Raw genomic sequence first — 15,426 nt, forward strand, 5'->3', positions numbered from 1 at the left:
TATACTCCATTAACTCCCTCCTTCAGAGCAGGTAACCATCTCAAACAAAAGTCTCAACACCAACCACCTCAAAGATACAGAACAATCTGTATTAAACACTGAAAAATAAATTTGCACCATCCAAAAACCTTGTCACTAGAGAGCTAAGCAAAATGGTCAACATCTTCCTTTATCAAGTTGTACTGTGGAATCAGGTAACTTTAAGACCATTTCCACTGTAAGTTTGCATAAGCACTCATAGAAAAAAAATTAACAGGCAATCATGTTCTAAAAGGTTTACAAAGTAGTCTTCCAACACTTTTAGCTTCTAGAGCACGAATAAGAAATTAATTTAACATAACTGCCACATCCTTTATCAAGTAAACATTCTTGACTGCCAATAATTATATTCTTACATGGTAAAACAGTCCTTTAATTCCTAAAAATTCACATTTAACTGAAGAAAATAGAAAAGTTTGCAGTTTGTCTTTGTTTTTCTTCCAAAATAATGTGCAACAGGTAGAACACACGACTTCTTGAGAAACTCTAAGTTGTCTTTAGCTATCAGGCTGCAAAAGGCTTTACAGATCTCAGTCCTTCTTGGTTTTTAGCCTTAATTTTATATGAATGAGTGTTTAACTGGGCTATATTAGTAGTAGTTCATCACATACACTAAGGTCAAGTAACATCTCATTGTTTTGGAAATGAACAATTCACAACACTTAAAAAAACCCTCCAAACATAAACCAAACAGTGTGGAACTGTACCTGCGAATTTCTTCATTTTCAGTTGTTATTTGTTAATCTATTAAAGACAATTAAGAGAACATCCAGGTGGTTTTTTTCCTGTCAATTTCTGAGAAAATTTGAATACATGCAAGTCAAAACTACCATAGCGCAGACAAAAAGGCCCTCTTTGATGATGTTCATCAGTAAATGACTACCTTCAATAAATAAGTCTATTTGGAAATTCTAGAGAATTCTTTTGCTAAACAAACTAGTCTTTTTTCTTTTCCATTATATCTTTCTGTTTAAGCTCTCCATCTGAAAGTTCTGTATATCTTCCATTCTTTTCCTCCTCTTGTTCTTCCTCACTGCCTTCATCCGTGAGTTCCCGATCACCATTTTCCTTTTTAATCCCCTCATGTTCATCCACCCCTCCGTCCGTATCAGCCGTGCAGATTCCATAACACATAATGCTGATGACCCCCAGGGGCAACCCAAAGAGGAAGCATCCCAGAAGTGGTGAACTCTTGAACACAGACTGTTGAAACACAAATTTGAAGTAAAAACCACTTCCAGAGAATACACAAAATTACCACATTACTTCTCTTATCACTCTGTGTATTTATTCAGGAACATCCAACAATGACAGTCGAGGATCTTTTTTCTGTTTGTTGGACTTTGGTATTTTTTTCAGAAAGGAGAAGGAGTCCTCATTTTAACAATTCCTACTATAACTTTTTAAAAAAATGTTTAGAAGTTCAAGTATCACAATGCTGCATTGGGATAGTTAATGTCAACATGCCAACTATATATCCTATTAATTGTTTGAAGCTTGAGAAGCAATTCTTCTAACAGTGTTAAAATAATCATAGAACAACAGAATGGTTTGGGTTGAAACGGACATTAAAGATCACCTGCATCCAACCCCCTGTCCATGAGGGCCTTCCACTAGACCAGGCTGCTCAAAGCCCCATCTAATCCGGCCTCAAACACTTCCAAGAAGAAGGCTTCCACAATTTCTCTGAGCAACCTGGTCCAGCATCTCACCACCCTCACAGAAAAGAATTTTTTCCAACGCTCCCTGATAAAGAGTCTGTCCCCATCTTCCCTGTAGCCCCTTCAGTTACTGGAAGGCTGCTATAAGGTCTCCTTGGAGTCTCTTCTCCAGGCTGCACAGCCCCAACTCTCTCAGCCTGTCCTCACAGGGGAGGTGCTCCAGCCCCCTGATCATCTTCCTGGCCCTCCTCTGGACTCACTCCAACAAGTCCATGTCCTTTATATATTGGAGGCCCCCTATGCAAACAGCACTGAAGGTGAAGTCTCACAAGAGAAGAGGGGGGAAAAATCACCTCCCTTGTCCTGTTGGCCACACTTCTCTTGATACAGCCCAGGATGCAATTGGCTTTCTGGGCCATGAGCACACATTCCTGGCTCATATTCAGTTTTTCATCCATCAGCATCCCCAACTCCTCCTCTGCAGGGGTGCTCTCACTCCACTCATTGCCCAGCCTGTATGTGCTTGGGATTGCCCCAACCCAGGTGGCAAGACCTTGAACCAGGCCTTGTTGAACTTGGTGAGGTTTGCACAGACCCACCTCTCAAGCTTGTCAAGGCCACTTCGAAGCAACTAGTTTCATCTCTTACTTGTGTGTAATTCCCCAAAATTAGCCTGAGTAAAAAGAGATCTGCAGAAACATTCTGTTGCTTGATAGCTTCCTGTTGAAGAGGAGCTTAATTGCACAGGAGGAAGACTTTCATTTTCAGAAAATGATCACTAAACTTTACATGCTCACAGAAGTCTTGAAGCCACTCAGAGAAAAATATGAGTTTCAATTTAAATTGACATCTTTTTTTGCTTCTATAGGACACGTGAAGAAATGGATTTTTGTATGTCTTCCCAACTAATTCTGTTAAATATACTTAGCCTATAGAAAGATGATAAAAGTATTTGCTTTAAAACTACGACTGCAGTATTTAGTCCCCTTATAATAAGAGTGAAACTGTATTTCCCAGAACATGAAAGTGTTACTAATTTCAGTGAAAGGATGTCAAAAGAGTTAAGGAAAAGATTTTGAATTTTCCCCACTCTATCCCCCTTAAAATACATATCAGAATAATAGAAAAAAGCAGTGAAAAATAAAAAAAATCCTAACATATGTTGAATATTTAGCACACTGGAAAAAAATATTAAAAAATTTCATCAAGAATTTCATTTGGCTTAAATCAAATGTATGTATAGCTATAATATATATACATAATATGAATACCAGAAACATATAAAAGTATTTTAAACTCTCTGAAAATATTTGCATAAATTGACAAGGTCACCATCTCATTTAGTGAACAAGAAAACTTACCATTACAGTTGACTTAGCATCATAGATTATTCTCTTGATTCGTTGCAGAAGTCCATCGCCACCCTGTGCCTGAAATTTCAAATAGAAGCATGTCAAAACTGCTGACATTTTTCAGTTATGATTTCAAAAGTTCATTCTTCACACCTTACAATCTTAAGTTCCTTTAGAAGGAAATGAAAAGTAATTATTCTTGCATCTCACAATGCCCAGACTCTCCTAACTTCTCAAGTAATAAATATTTCAGTCTCAAGTAATAAACATTTCAATTGTCTCCTGAAAAATTCTCTCACAATTGTTTTAAACAATCAGTGAAAACTTTAACAGTGGACTAGCACTGCACTCTTCTCACCACTGAGGAACACTAACAGAAACTTCCCACTGCCTTAATGTAACAATTATAAAATTGCAGAGATTTTCTAAACTTTCCTGCAGTTCATGGATATCTATTATGACAGAAGCAGTTAGAAAAAAACACCAAGAACTAAGTAAGAAGAAGAAATAAAGGTGTAATAAAAACAGCTTGACTCAAACAATGACAGAGTATGTTTACATTGCCACATAATTTAGGAGTCTTCAAAATAACCATATGAATCCAAAGGCAATTTGCTGGTTGAACAGGACTGGTTTCCACCTGTCTTGAGTTGTCAGAGAAACAAACCTACATTTTGGAAGTCAGCTGATCAGCATTTGACCCTTACCAAAAGTGAATAATCCAACACTTGTGAGGTGGGGAGGGGGAGAGGAGAAGAAATTATATACTTCTCAGAAATTTCACTGTGGTTCCAAAAGCCTGTATACTTTGAAGACTGTCATTCCTCACCAGCTGCACAATTTCTTGAGCCTGAACACAGTCAAAGTAGGGCCATCTTATGTCTACAGACAGAATTTAGCTTAAATGAAGTCACATCCAGTATTCTCTGTCTTGTATTAGCACTCTCACATACACAGAGATGTGAATTGAGACAGACTTTTAATCATGCTAGCTGAAATAGTGCAGAAAAAAGGCAGCAAAGACCTAAGTGACACTATAGCAAAAAAACTCAAAGCATGGTGAACAAATTTCCTCAAAGTTAAAAACCAGACACCGATTTAATTTGTTTCAACCAGAACTATGTATTTAAATAGTCAAACAGATGCTGACAACGTAATTTCATGCAATTAACAAAGCACTGAAGTGAGAACTACTGAGTTATAGGAATATCCCTCACCTTGCAACTGGAACAATGTCCAGTAAAGTCATGAACAGCAAAGCAAGCAAATCCACCTATATTATGCTGCTGCATCAATCTGTCAGATTAAATAAACTAAAGTACCCCACGTGACTCAATCAATCTGCAGCATTACTTGTCATTACCACCTAAAACTGCTGGCGTAAGGTAAAGTGGGATTCAGCTACCACAGCCCGCATCCAGCACACAGGGAGCTGGGGCTTAAAGCAACTCAGGCGTCTCCTGGGGGCAGCCAAATGATTTGTTAGTGCTGCCTCCCTTCATGGAAGAAGCCTTCTGGCCCCATAAGCACAGCTAAAAGCTCTGATCCACGGTCTCTTTCCTCATCCACACAACAGCCTTTTGCCTCTCTTAGAGGACGCTGAAGAAATTAGGAAGCCTGAGTTTGTTTCACCAACATTAAAAAATTGTCCAAGTCATCAATTCCAGATGGCGTTTTTAAATGTTGTTTTTTTAACAAAAGACAGCTCATTTTTTATTTTGGAGCAGAGAAGGGGGAGATAAGCTTGTGTCCATAAATATGGAAAGCAAATACATCATTGATTTTTGACTCTAAATCTATCCTTCATCAGGTTATTGGAGTTATTGATTTACCACCCAAAAGAAAGGGTAGGGTTGAACAATGCACTACAAAGAAAGTTTTAAACAAGTGTATTTAAAACAAAACAGAAGATGTGGTGCTGATAACACGAAGGTCGCAGGTTTGATCCTCGTTTGGTCCCCATGTGTTGCTTGATCTAGTTTAGAGGCATCCCTGTCCATGACAGGGAGGTTGGATTAAATGATCTCTAAGGCCCCTTCCAGCCTAGGCCATTCTATGATTCTATGAATAAAAAGCTTTCTACTTGTCACTGAGACCAGTAAAAAGAGTATCAAGAGAAGTCACCTAATATTAGGCTATAAACAAAATGCTTGCTTTCTACAAGAGGCTCTGCAGTCAGAACAGCAAAGAAGATCAGGAACTCAATCATGTATTCACTGACAGCGTCCAAGGCAGGAAGACAGACTGGATAGGAAGATAAAACACAGGGCATAACCATCAGAGCAACTAACTTTTTTTCTTGCTTCAACGTCTAAGGAAATAAACACCAACCAACATTCCAAGTCACCATGAAGACTTACTTCAGCTGTACCATCCAAGATATTGTTAATAAACTGAACCATGTCTTCTGTGTTCTCAATGTGCCTATCTGGTAGAAAATACTGCTGATTGGAGGTATTCAGTACAACAATAGTAGGGATTGTCAAGTCACTGGAAACATAAAACAGATAGTTTATACATTCAAAGAACTACTGTGTAAAACACCATCATTTAGAAAGGTACATATTAACCTTTACTTTGTGTGTATTCCTTAGAGCAGTTCCTTAAAGGCAAGAAATAAAGAGGAAGAAAATCACCTGAATGGTATGAGCATGTTTCTCATTACTATTTTTCCCTTCACATCTGTATCAGCGACACTACTGAATCTTATTGTATTTTACATACCCAAAGTGACTGCAAATCAAGTACCTTATATGACCTGCCAATTAGAAAGAGACGACCAAAAGTAGCCTCGTAAAGGAAATGTGCTATTATCACAACACATTAAGTGTTGTAGTGCACAAAACCAAAAGTAAAAATTCAAATCAATACGGCCATTATCCAACTGATCAGTTCCAACAGCCAACCTCTACCTGCCAAGTCAAAAGGATAAGCTAGACCAACCAAAGTTTTATCTACAGATCTATTGGAAAATTTAATTCTGCACAAGTACATTGTTCAATAAGACAGACTTAAAATACATTAAATAAGGTGAAAAATCTCCTGTACTCTTCGTCATTTTTTTACAGTTCTGTCAATAATGAATTTAAATACTAGGTGGCTTTCCTTCACATCGGAAACAATGTGAACCTTTTTTTTTTTCCCCTACATTTTCACTCTTGTCTAACAGTGCCCTACCCATGTATGTTTGTAACCCATGTAATATTGATGACGATTTCAGCTTTAACTGTGGCTATCAATCCATAATCAATTATTTAATGAAAACATTGTTCAGCATTTATTTAAGATTCCCATTTTTCTTTGAAGTCATAGAAATTATTCTAAATTTTCCTAGAAAACTAAACACTTTAAGACTTAAGGTGCAGACCACTTTCCCAATAATGAAGTTGAACACATGGTGGCACCTCAGAAAACGTCAGGCCAACTACAGAGTTAACAAAATAATTTCACCCTTTCAAAGAAACTTTAAAAAACAACTAAACAATAAAACTTTGTCAACAGTGACAACTGCAACATGGAATTTTGTACATACAATTTTTCCCTTAACATTTTTATCCTCTATTTTTTAGGAAAAACCTCAAAATATAAGCAGGAGACAAACAGACCAAGTCAGGTGTTTTTGCAAGCACCTGGCAACAAGTTATCAACCTCTGCCCAAATACTTCATTCCAGCGAGAAGAGAACAAGTTTTACTACTGGGATGCAGAAAAGTTCCTCCTCTCTAAAAAATAAAAGAAGTGCTTCTACTGCATTTAACAAACTGGTAAATTGAGGTTCCTGGAGTTGGTTGCAGAGTAGCTGAAAGATTAACTCCATAAACAAATTTTATGTGCTATAAAGAGACTCATAAAAACACATTTAATATTTTTCTACCAAGGAGTTGAGGAATTAATACTTTACAAACGCCTATAGCTGACATTCCAATGATACTATATACCTGTGCTTACACAAAAGATATATCTTAGTTTCCAGTAAAATACATAACATTGTAACCTTCTTCTGTGCATGGTTTTAGCTACACCATTTTTAAGCCAACAAAAGCATGTTCATCCACTGCTGAAGAGAGTGATTATTATAATGCCTACTAATGGAGTTACAGACAAGTTCACACTATGAAGGAGTACTACTTCTTTCCTCACAAACTATGTAATATTTTGTTCTTTTGTGAAGGAACAGAATTTGTTCCTATGTGCTTCTAACAATAAGAAGTATTTTGCAGCAGATTTCTCACTATTCTGAAAGTCTTTTCTATTTCCACTTGCTGCCACCTAGTGAAAAACTGAAGGACTTGCAATATGGTTTACTCGAGTAGCCACATAAAGAGCAGCCAACGTGCTGCATGCTTCTGCTGCTCTCCACTTATGCTGGAAAAGTATAGGCTCTGTTCAGAAAATAAAGTGCTCACAGGCTTTTAATTAACAGCAATTTCCCATATACTACAGATTATAAAATAAGGCTGAACAGATTTTGCCACTAGATCGTTTCCACTCTAAATGTGCAGTTCCATCCCCTTCCCCTTCATTTTCTTCCTCCCAGGAATCTCATCTCCCACCCTGCTTTTTTTGCACATCAGTTCTAGTAGTCAGCAGAACATATGGGAACACGTTTAAGGGTTTTGCTGGACCAGCAAAATAAATCCTCTACTTGCATAGCCAAAAAAGCAAACACTTTTCTGCCAGACAAATGAGCTGGAACAGCTCAGCAGACAGACATAAGAGCAATTAATGGAGTGAGAAAGGTCTCACTTTGGGCAACTATAAAGCACTAGATCAATCACATCACTTAACTCCTAATTGAAAGACAGATGGTTTTAAATTAATTGTATTCAGGTGTTAGTCTACAAACTCTCCACAGAAATACAAACCCCACATGAAGCTCCTAGAACCTTTAGGGGTAAAACATGTGCTTTGTTCATGCTTTGATCCCCAAGAAACGTGTTTGGAAAACTTTCAGAGCTGGCATGTTGACACCCATTTTCCCCATTCTTTCACTTAAAATGCCAGAGGAGAACAAGTAGTCAGCCACAAATATCAAGCAATGTAAATCATCATTTATGGATTTTTAGACAAGGATCATCATAAGGGCAAATGTAAACTACCTTTTTAAACTGCTTATATATTTCAAAATGTACCATGTACATAGCAAGTGCAGACAGCATCTTCCATATATTTTATGCTTCTCTGCAGAAGAGTATTTCAATGCAGGTCTTAAAAAAGCTTCAAGAAATAAAAACCGTAATGCATAACCATTATGTACATTTCCTCTTGCAAATCGACATAACTTTTGTCTAGTGTTCTGTAAATTTAATGAAAGAAAATAAACCCACAGCTCTCGGAGTAATTAATTTAACAAAGTAGACCTGCAAGACTTACAGTATTATCAGTGAGCCAAACTTCTAACTTAAAATTACACAGTTTACTTCAAAAACAACTTATACTATGTTACATGCTGAATTCTGAGGGCAGTGATTTTTTTTTACCCAGTGACAGGCAGGAATTCTTCGTAAGACTGCTTCCCAAGAAATATACATAAGAACAAATACAATAGATGAAAGAATATTCAAGTAAGAATTTACTTACTCCATCAGTAAACTATTAATGTAATCGTTTCCATCCATATGGCCAAACTGGAAATCCCTGTAAGAGAAGTAGTAAAAAACAGAATGATAAAAAAAAAAACAGAATAGTGAGTGTCAGTGAAAGTTCTTCTTTAAATGTTTTTTCTAACTAAAGATAAGCAAACACACAGCAGTAATTCAAAAACTGACAATCTACAAGACAGTCAGCATCCCAAGACACATGCATACAAAAACAGGCACTATAACATTTTTCATGCAGGGAAAAAAAAAAAAGACTGCTTAGTGAACCTCTGTGTTAACCTTCCTAAGTTATCACACTACCACGTGTGCCTACCTGTGAAAGTGATCCCGATAATCTCTAGCAACTTCTTGAAACTGCTTAGGAAGGTTAACACAGAGGTTCACTAAGTTATCACACTACCACGTGTGCCTACCTGTGAAAGTGATCCCGATAATCTCTAGCAACTTCTTGAATAATAGATTTCAGTCTGCAGGGGAGAAAAAAAGTGACACTGATAATTCAGTCAAAATGTAAACAATAAACATTGAAATTTCCTCACTAAGCAGCAAATAGTACCTCATCAGCAATAAGGATTCCCTGTTCTGTTAACAAAAAACATCCTTTTCATCTTGGGTTTCTAAGGGTTGAAAGGCTATCTACGCCGCATAGTTTCAACACAAGAAAAAGTCAGGCTTCTTCACTCCATCTATTTCCTTCTGGAGATGCAGAACTGTGACTCTGAAGAAAAGCCAAAATGGTCTGGGAAAGTAACATGCAGTACTTGAACAATTTTCTCAGTCCAATTATTTACACAACCAGAATGGGGCAGGGGAAGGTCTTGTTTCTCTCACTCTCCAGCAAACTCCAACCCAGCTGAAAGCACCCCTTCTTAATGTAAGTTCCGCAGACAAGTTATTTGTAAGCACCACTCAGTTAATTTTTAACGCAACTGAGCTGAAGAACAGTCGTTTGTTTAAACTTACCAAGTTTTTCTCAAAATGATCTGAATTCAAGTCATCTCATCTAAGTTTAAAAGCTATGTGGTCACTTGTTTGCTCATGTGATCTCATTAAGACATAGCACAGGAACTCCCATTACATGTACTTCCAACAATATCATACATTAAGTAAATTCAGTAGGCTGAAGTCATTAATGAGAGAATAGCCACTAGTTAAAAACCATTTACTTAAACTAGTATTTCTTAATATTTAAGAAACTACCAAAGTTCTCTCTGTCATTCCAGCACTTTTCTTCCATAGCATGACCAATACTCAATTCTGTACCTGGTATGCTCCACTGAAGAGTTTTTATCATCAATGACTGCAATAGCCAGAAGTTTTCCTAAAATAAGGAAAAAAATACTTGAAACTATTTAAAAAGAAACACACATTCTTAGATGGAAAACACTCCAACCTAGAAGATCAAATACAGTGACAGAAATCAGTTTTAAATATAAACTAACCTTGCTGTCAAACAGTCTTCTAGCTGACCAAACAGTGGTTTTCTTTAAGCTATCAAAAATAAATTAAGATGTGGCTTAAAGACACTACGAGCATTCTATGAAAAGTCTGTCTATAGAAAGAAGTTAAAAGGAGAAAAAAGCAGATAAAAATTAATTCCCTGGTCAAACTGCATATTTATATATACCTAAATATGAGACTATGGGAAACCTTTATTATGTAATGACATTTAGAAGCTGATTCTATAGTGACTGAATTACTATTGTATGGATTCAGTAACGATTTTTCATATTATTGAAAATTTGAAGTATCATCCCTATGGCAAAACATGGCAAATTTGTGGGCAGAGCCCGGAATTCAGCACATCAGAACAAAAACTTGGTTCACGGACATCTGTCAGAGGAGCTTAAGGACCAAGCCAAACACCAGAATACACATCTTTTCCAGATTCCCTCTGTGACGTTTTCCTGACAGGAAAGCAGATCTGCCAACAGCAGAGACATCAGATGGATTAACTAAAGTGACTGGAGAGCAGAACAGTTTGCGAAGTCTGTCTAGATGCTGTGATTGACCCAACCCCCTTCCCACCTATGGCCATGCTACAGGCAGCATTCCCCTCAGGGAGCCCCACGCTCTTGTTCAAGTAATACTGACAAGTTTTGAGGGCAACAATGACTCATTCCCCAGGCTTTCTTGGGAAACAGCAACAGCTTCCCCCCCACTCTACCATTTCCATACCTCAGTTCTTGCTTTTCCCCATTTCTTCCCACACCCTAAGACACCAGCCAACAAATACAGTAGGAGACAACTACTTTTTAGACAGCGAAAGAAGATCTAGATAAATTCCAGGTACTGCATGTTTATACATAAAGCTCTTCAGAATAAATGTACACTTCTACATTTTTTTAATAAAGTTCATAAATGTAGGTTTTTTGGTAATTTGAGGAATTGTTAGACAAAAATGTAACAGGAAGAAATACGCTACACTGAAACAATTTGTAACAGCACTCCTGTAAACAACCTTTTAAAATATAATTGCAACAATATTATCTTCTCAAACATGTAAAGAACCTAGATTTTTACTTTATTTTATTTAAAACCTGAAATAACTCAATGGTACATTGAATATAAACTTCTTTCTTTTGAAATGAAATGTAGGCTATGAAATGTAGGTATCCTGGGCCAGAAAAAAAAAATAAATCAACACTTAGAGCAGTTCTTCTGCAACTTCAGAGCAGTACAAACCATTTGTCTATTTCAAAAGTCACCTCGCTGGAAATTTTTCATTTGGTTTGCAATTTTACTGTAGAAAAACAAAGTATTCCAGAACAGATCTACTATACTTAAAAGACATCTGAATCCATTAAATGTAAGACATATCTAAATCCATCCGTATTTGATACTTCTAAATCCAGTCATAAAATTCCCTGTAGGTATCCCAAGAGTTAGTGTCCAATTTATGCAAAACCTAAGCTGCTCTTAAAAAAAAAAGTCCTACTACTTTTTGTAACTACTACAGGGTTAGACATACCATTTTTTATGTGAGGAAAAGAATAGTGCAGACTTTGGACAAAACCTCTAGTCAACAGAAGAGGTCTCACCAACATGAAAAAAGATTAGCACTATCTAACTGAGGATTTTGAAGTTTAAAAACTACATTCTTAGTGCTCTTTAAATTTTCTAGTGTTAAGTAAAAAGAATTTAGTGGTAGCAGCATCTCACCTGTATCTCCAAGTTCATACAGTGTAAAACCATCTACATGAAGATAACCTTGAAATCTTTCTCTATTTATCCAGGATGATAAATCACCATCTTCATACTCTAAAAAAAAAAATAATTATTTTCTTTCTGAAGTCGGCAATCAGAATTATTTGGTTTAGTATTATAAAGGCAAACACTGTCTCCCCCTCCCCTTTTTTTTTCTTTTATTGTTAGAGAAGACCTCACACATATCTGGACATTTTGGTTTTAAAACTTCTAAAGTATTTTCAATTGTTGAACAAAAAGAAACAATATTATAGTAAAGCACGAAAAGTTGATTTGATAATTATTTTTTCCCATATCCAGGATAAACAATACTATTCTAGAAGAAAGTGCAGAAAGGACCAGTTTCAATCCATGGTTTTAAAGGAGAGGGGCAAGTTTCAGACAAAGTAAAGAGATACAAAAACTACAGAAAGCAATATTTGTGAGAGTCCTTAAATGAAACATACAAGCAAACAAAGAAAGTAGATGAATTAACAGCATTATCAATGTAAATGAACAAATATTTACAAACGATTCACAACGAGTTATACTGAAGGCTACTTTCAGATGGCAGATTATTTAACCTGTAAAGTATCAAATTCTACCATGTACCACCAAGACCATTACAGTTTGATCTTAATCACAAATAAAAAAACCATACATAAACATATGATGCATATGTAGACACATATACACATGCACAGTAAACAAATTTCTGTCAAACTATCGTATAGAGTGAATTATCAGTAACTTCAGCTTAATAAATAATTTAATAATTAAATAATTTAATAATAATTGCATTTGGATTGTAGCAAGCAATTCCAAGCATAAAGCTGCATACAGATCTGCATCCCATTCCCCTACTATGGGGAAGAAAAAAAACCAGAACACCAGACAGGGCCAGAGCATTGAAACGGGCTTTGCTAAACCTTTTCCTATGGTGAACTCTTGGAACTTCTGCCCAATTGTAACAGGTGCACAGAGAACCTTTACCCAGTCTTTTACACCGCATGCTCATAATGCGCTTGATTCATAATAATGTTTCCAGCACATTATAAAAGAGTAAAAGTTTTGCAAAGTAAATTAGAAGCCTGGATGAAACATGAGAGGGTTCGGGTGGCCATTCTACAGCCTACGCACTGAACACACCCGGCAAGTAGTTGATCTGCAATTTTAGGCTGGATAAACTGCTTCAGCGACAACAGTCCACGTCGCCTTAACTTCTTCTTGTGAGGGACACTTTTAGGAAGGAAAATCAGACTGAATGGTCAACCGCTCTGTGTGCACATCATACGCTCCATCAGTATACAGGGAGAGGTTATGCTGTCTGATTCTCTCCTGCTACCAATATCCAAGTAACACAAATGTTAAAGTCACACATGCTCAAAGCCACCAGCTAAGGCACTCCAAATTCTAATTGTGGCAATAAAGGTCAAACAAGTTTCCTCTTCCTTCACAGTTTTTGAAGGAAGTCTTGCTGTACTAAGAAAGTGTACAGCCTCTACTGCCAAGTCACAGAAAGCTCAAACTGGATACTTTCACACGATCTGAGCAAAGCACACATATGAAAAATATCAAGTTAATCTCAAGAGAGAGATCTGACTGTCAGGAAGACGACTTACAGAGAATCTGATTAAATGCTCAGAACTGTACATTCATCTTATGTGTAACTCCTCTTCAACAAATTTTCTTCTCTTCTGTATACAGTGAATTTGTGCATTGAGAAAAGGAATAACTTTAAGTGCATTAACAGCAGCACAGCAGTAATATTAGAAGCTACATCTCATTGATATCACAAAGTCAAAAGTGTCATCACTTCTACTTCAGTATTTGTAAAACCAATTCCTTCTCCAATGTATTTTGTTCCATAAAAACTAATTAGTTTTTTCTCTTCTCTTTGCTTTCCTGAAGGAGCTGTTATTTATCAGAAATTGTGGAATTTCCCAGCATCTCAACACAACCTTCAAAAAAATCCTGGCTGTTTTAGTTTCTCCCATATATACTTTAAACATCTTGTCTTAAGGTAATGTCCACTTCTACTTACCATCATAAACAAAGTAAGTTCCATCTTTGACGACCACAACAGCAGGCATTTCAGGCAATGTCACATACTGAAAGAGGTGGTTTTCAATTAATCCATGGAAGGTTATAAGATTTTTAAACAAACAAAAACAGATCTTAAAATGTGGAAATGTAGTCCATGGGGAAAGACATTTAAAAGTCTTCTGTCTGCATTTACCAAAATAAATCTATCAGCTTCTGTATATTAAAACATAACACAACATAACTGTATTTTTGAGAGGTACGTCTCACAAAGTGTAAATTAAGCAGGATTTTTACCAGTATGCAGCAGCATAAAGAGAATTTTATTGACAGTACATGAATTTTAGATAGCAGATAACCTCAGGGTTTTCTCAGTCATGCTCTCCCAGATTTGTGCTGTTGTCAGCAGCATACTGTCATATCATTGCTTCTACTAAACGGACAGTTAATACTGTAAAGCAAAATAGTAACATTGATAACATGTCCCACTAAATCTGGGCTATTTCCTGTGCTTCAAGCCAATGGGAATGTAAGGACACAGTTTCAGACAGGACTGCAAATAGTTCTAATATAGGCAAACAGAACAATGAATACCTGCATTACCACCCTAAACATGATATTTAGGATGGTTAAACACATAAAAGGTGTAGAAACCTTTACCTTAGAACTTAAAAGAATATTATTCACGTCGTGTTTTCAGTACACTGCCACAGGAAGAAATACTGCATCTACTCCTTACTGCTTGCTACTAAGTTAAAATTCTAATCACATTTGTGGCTGAGAAACAGTATCATAAGTGCTTTTCCAAATGACATTCTTTCTGTAATCATTCTGTATTTTTGGGGAAATAAATGTAAAACAAGTAGGTTTATAATGTAACAGCTCACATGAAAGAGCAAGAAGGTAATTCTGGGAAGAAATACTGCATCTAGTCCTTACTGCTTGCTACTAAGTTAAAATTCTAATCACATTTGTGGCTGAGAAACAGTATCATAAGTGCTTTTCCAAATGACATTCTTTCTGTAATCATTCTGTATTTTTGGGGAAATAAATGTAAAACAAGTAGGTTTATAATGTAACAGCTCACATGAAAGAGCAAGAAGGTAATTCTAGACGACGCTTTATATTTCTGTAATCATTCTGTATTTTTTGGGAAATAAATGTAAAACCAGTAGGTTTATAATGTAACAGCTCACATGAACGAGCAAGAAGGTAATTCTAGACGACGCTTTATTCTCTTATTTGCCAAAAACATCGTTTAGCGTCTTTAAAGGGTAAATCAGTCTAGCTACATCTCACAGCCTACAAAAGATACCTGAAGCATGGAACAAGATTACCTAAGGTGACAAAACAAAGGCTAACAGTGAATGCTGCCATGCAGAGCCTTATTACATCGAGCAGCCAGTGATTTCCTAACATTTTGCTTCTCTCCACAGAACCTTGCGTACCATCACTACTTCAGTCTAAACAACATTTGTGGAAAAATACATCTGGTGGGAGAAACAGCTCACTGCGTACATCACTGCGGCTACAGAATCCGAGTTCC

At 36.6% G+C, this 15,426-nt stretch overlaps 1 protein-coding gene across 1 annotated transcript in view; it reads right to left on the reverse strand.

Annotated features, from left to right (window-relative positions):
* Window positions 1-825: 825 nt before the first annotated feature.
* Window positions 826-15,426, reverse strand: part of TMX3 (thioredoxin-related transmembrane protein 3) — a gene marked incomplete at its 5' end in the record, with an annotated part of 28,285 nt that continues 13,684 nt past the window's right edge. Inside the window, 8 exons of the mRNA XM_009875898.1 lie at window positions 826-1,242; window positions 3,062-3,130; window positions 5,413-5,542; window positions 8,632-8,688; window positions 9,065-9,118; window positions 9,915-9,972; window positions 11,814-11,912; window positions 13,882-13,948. Of these exons, the coding sequence (XP_009874200.1) occupies window positions 976-1,242; window positions 3,062-3,130; window positions 5,413-5,542; window positions 8,632-8,688; window positions 9,065-9,118; window positions 9,915-9,972; window positions 11,814-11,912; window positions 13,882-13,948 (801 nt within the window). The remainder of the gene's footprint in view (window positions 1,243-3,061; window positions 3,131-5,412; window positions 5,543-8,631; window positions 8,689-9,064; window positions 9,119-9,914; window positions 9,973-11,813; window positions 11,913-13,881; window positions 13,949-15,426) is intronic.

Source organism: Apaloderma vittatum, unplaced genomic scaffold, assembly GCF_000703405.1.
Source record: "Apaloderma vittatum isolate BGI_N311 unplaced genomic scaffold, ASM70340v1 scaffold7389, whole genome shotgun sequence".
NCBI classification, from domain to species: domain Eukaryota; kingdom Metazoa; phylum Chordata; class Aves; order Trogoniformes; family Trogonidae; genus Apaloderma; species Apaloderma vittatum.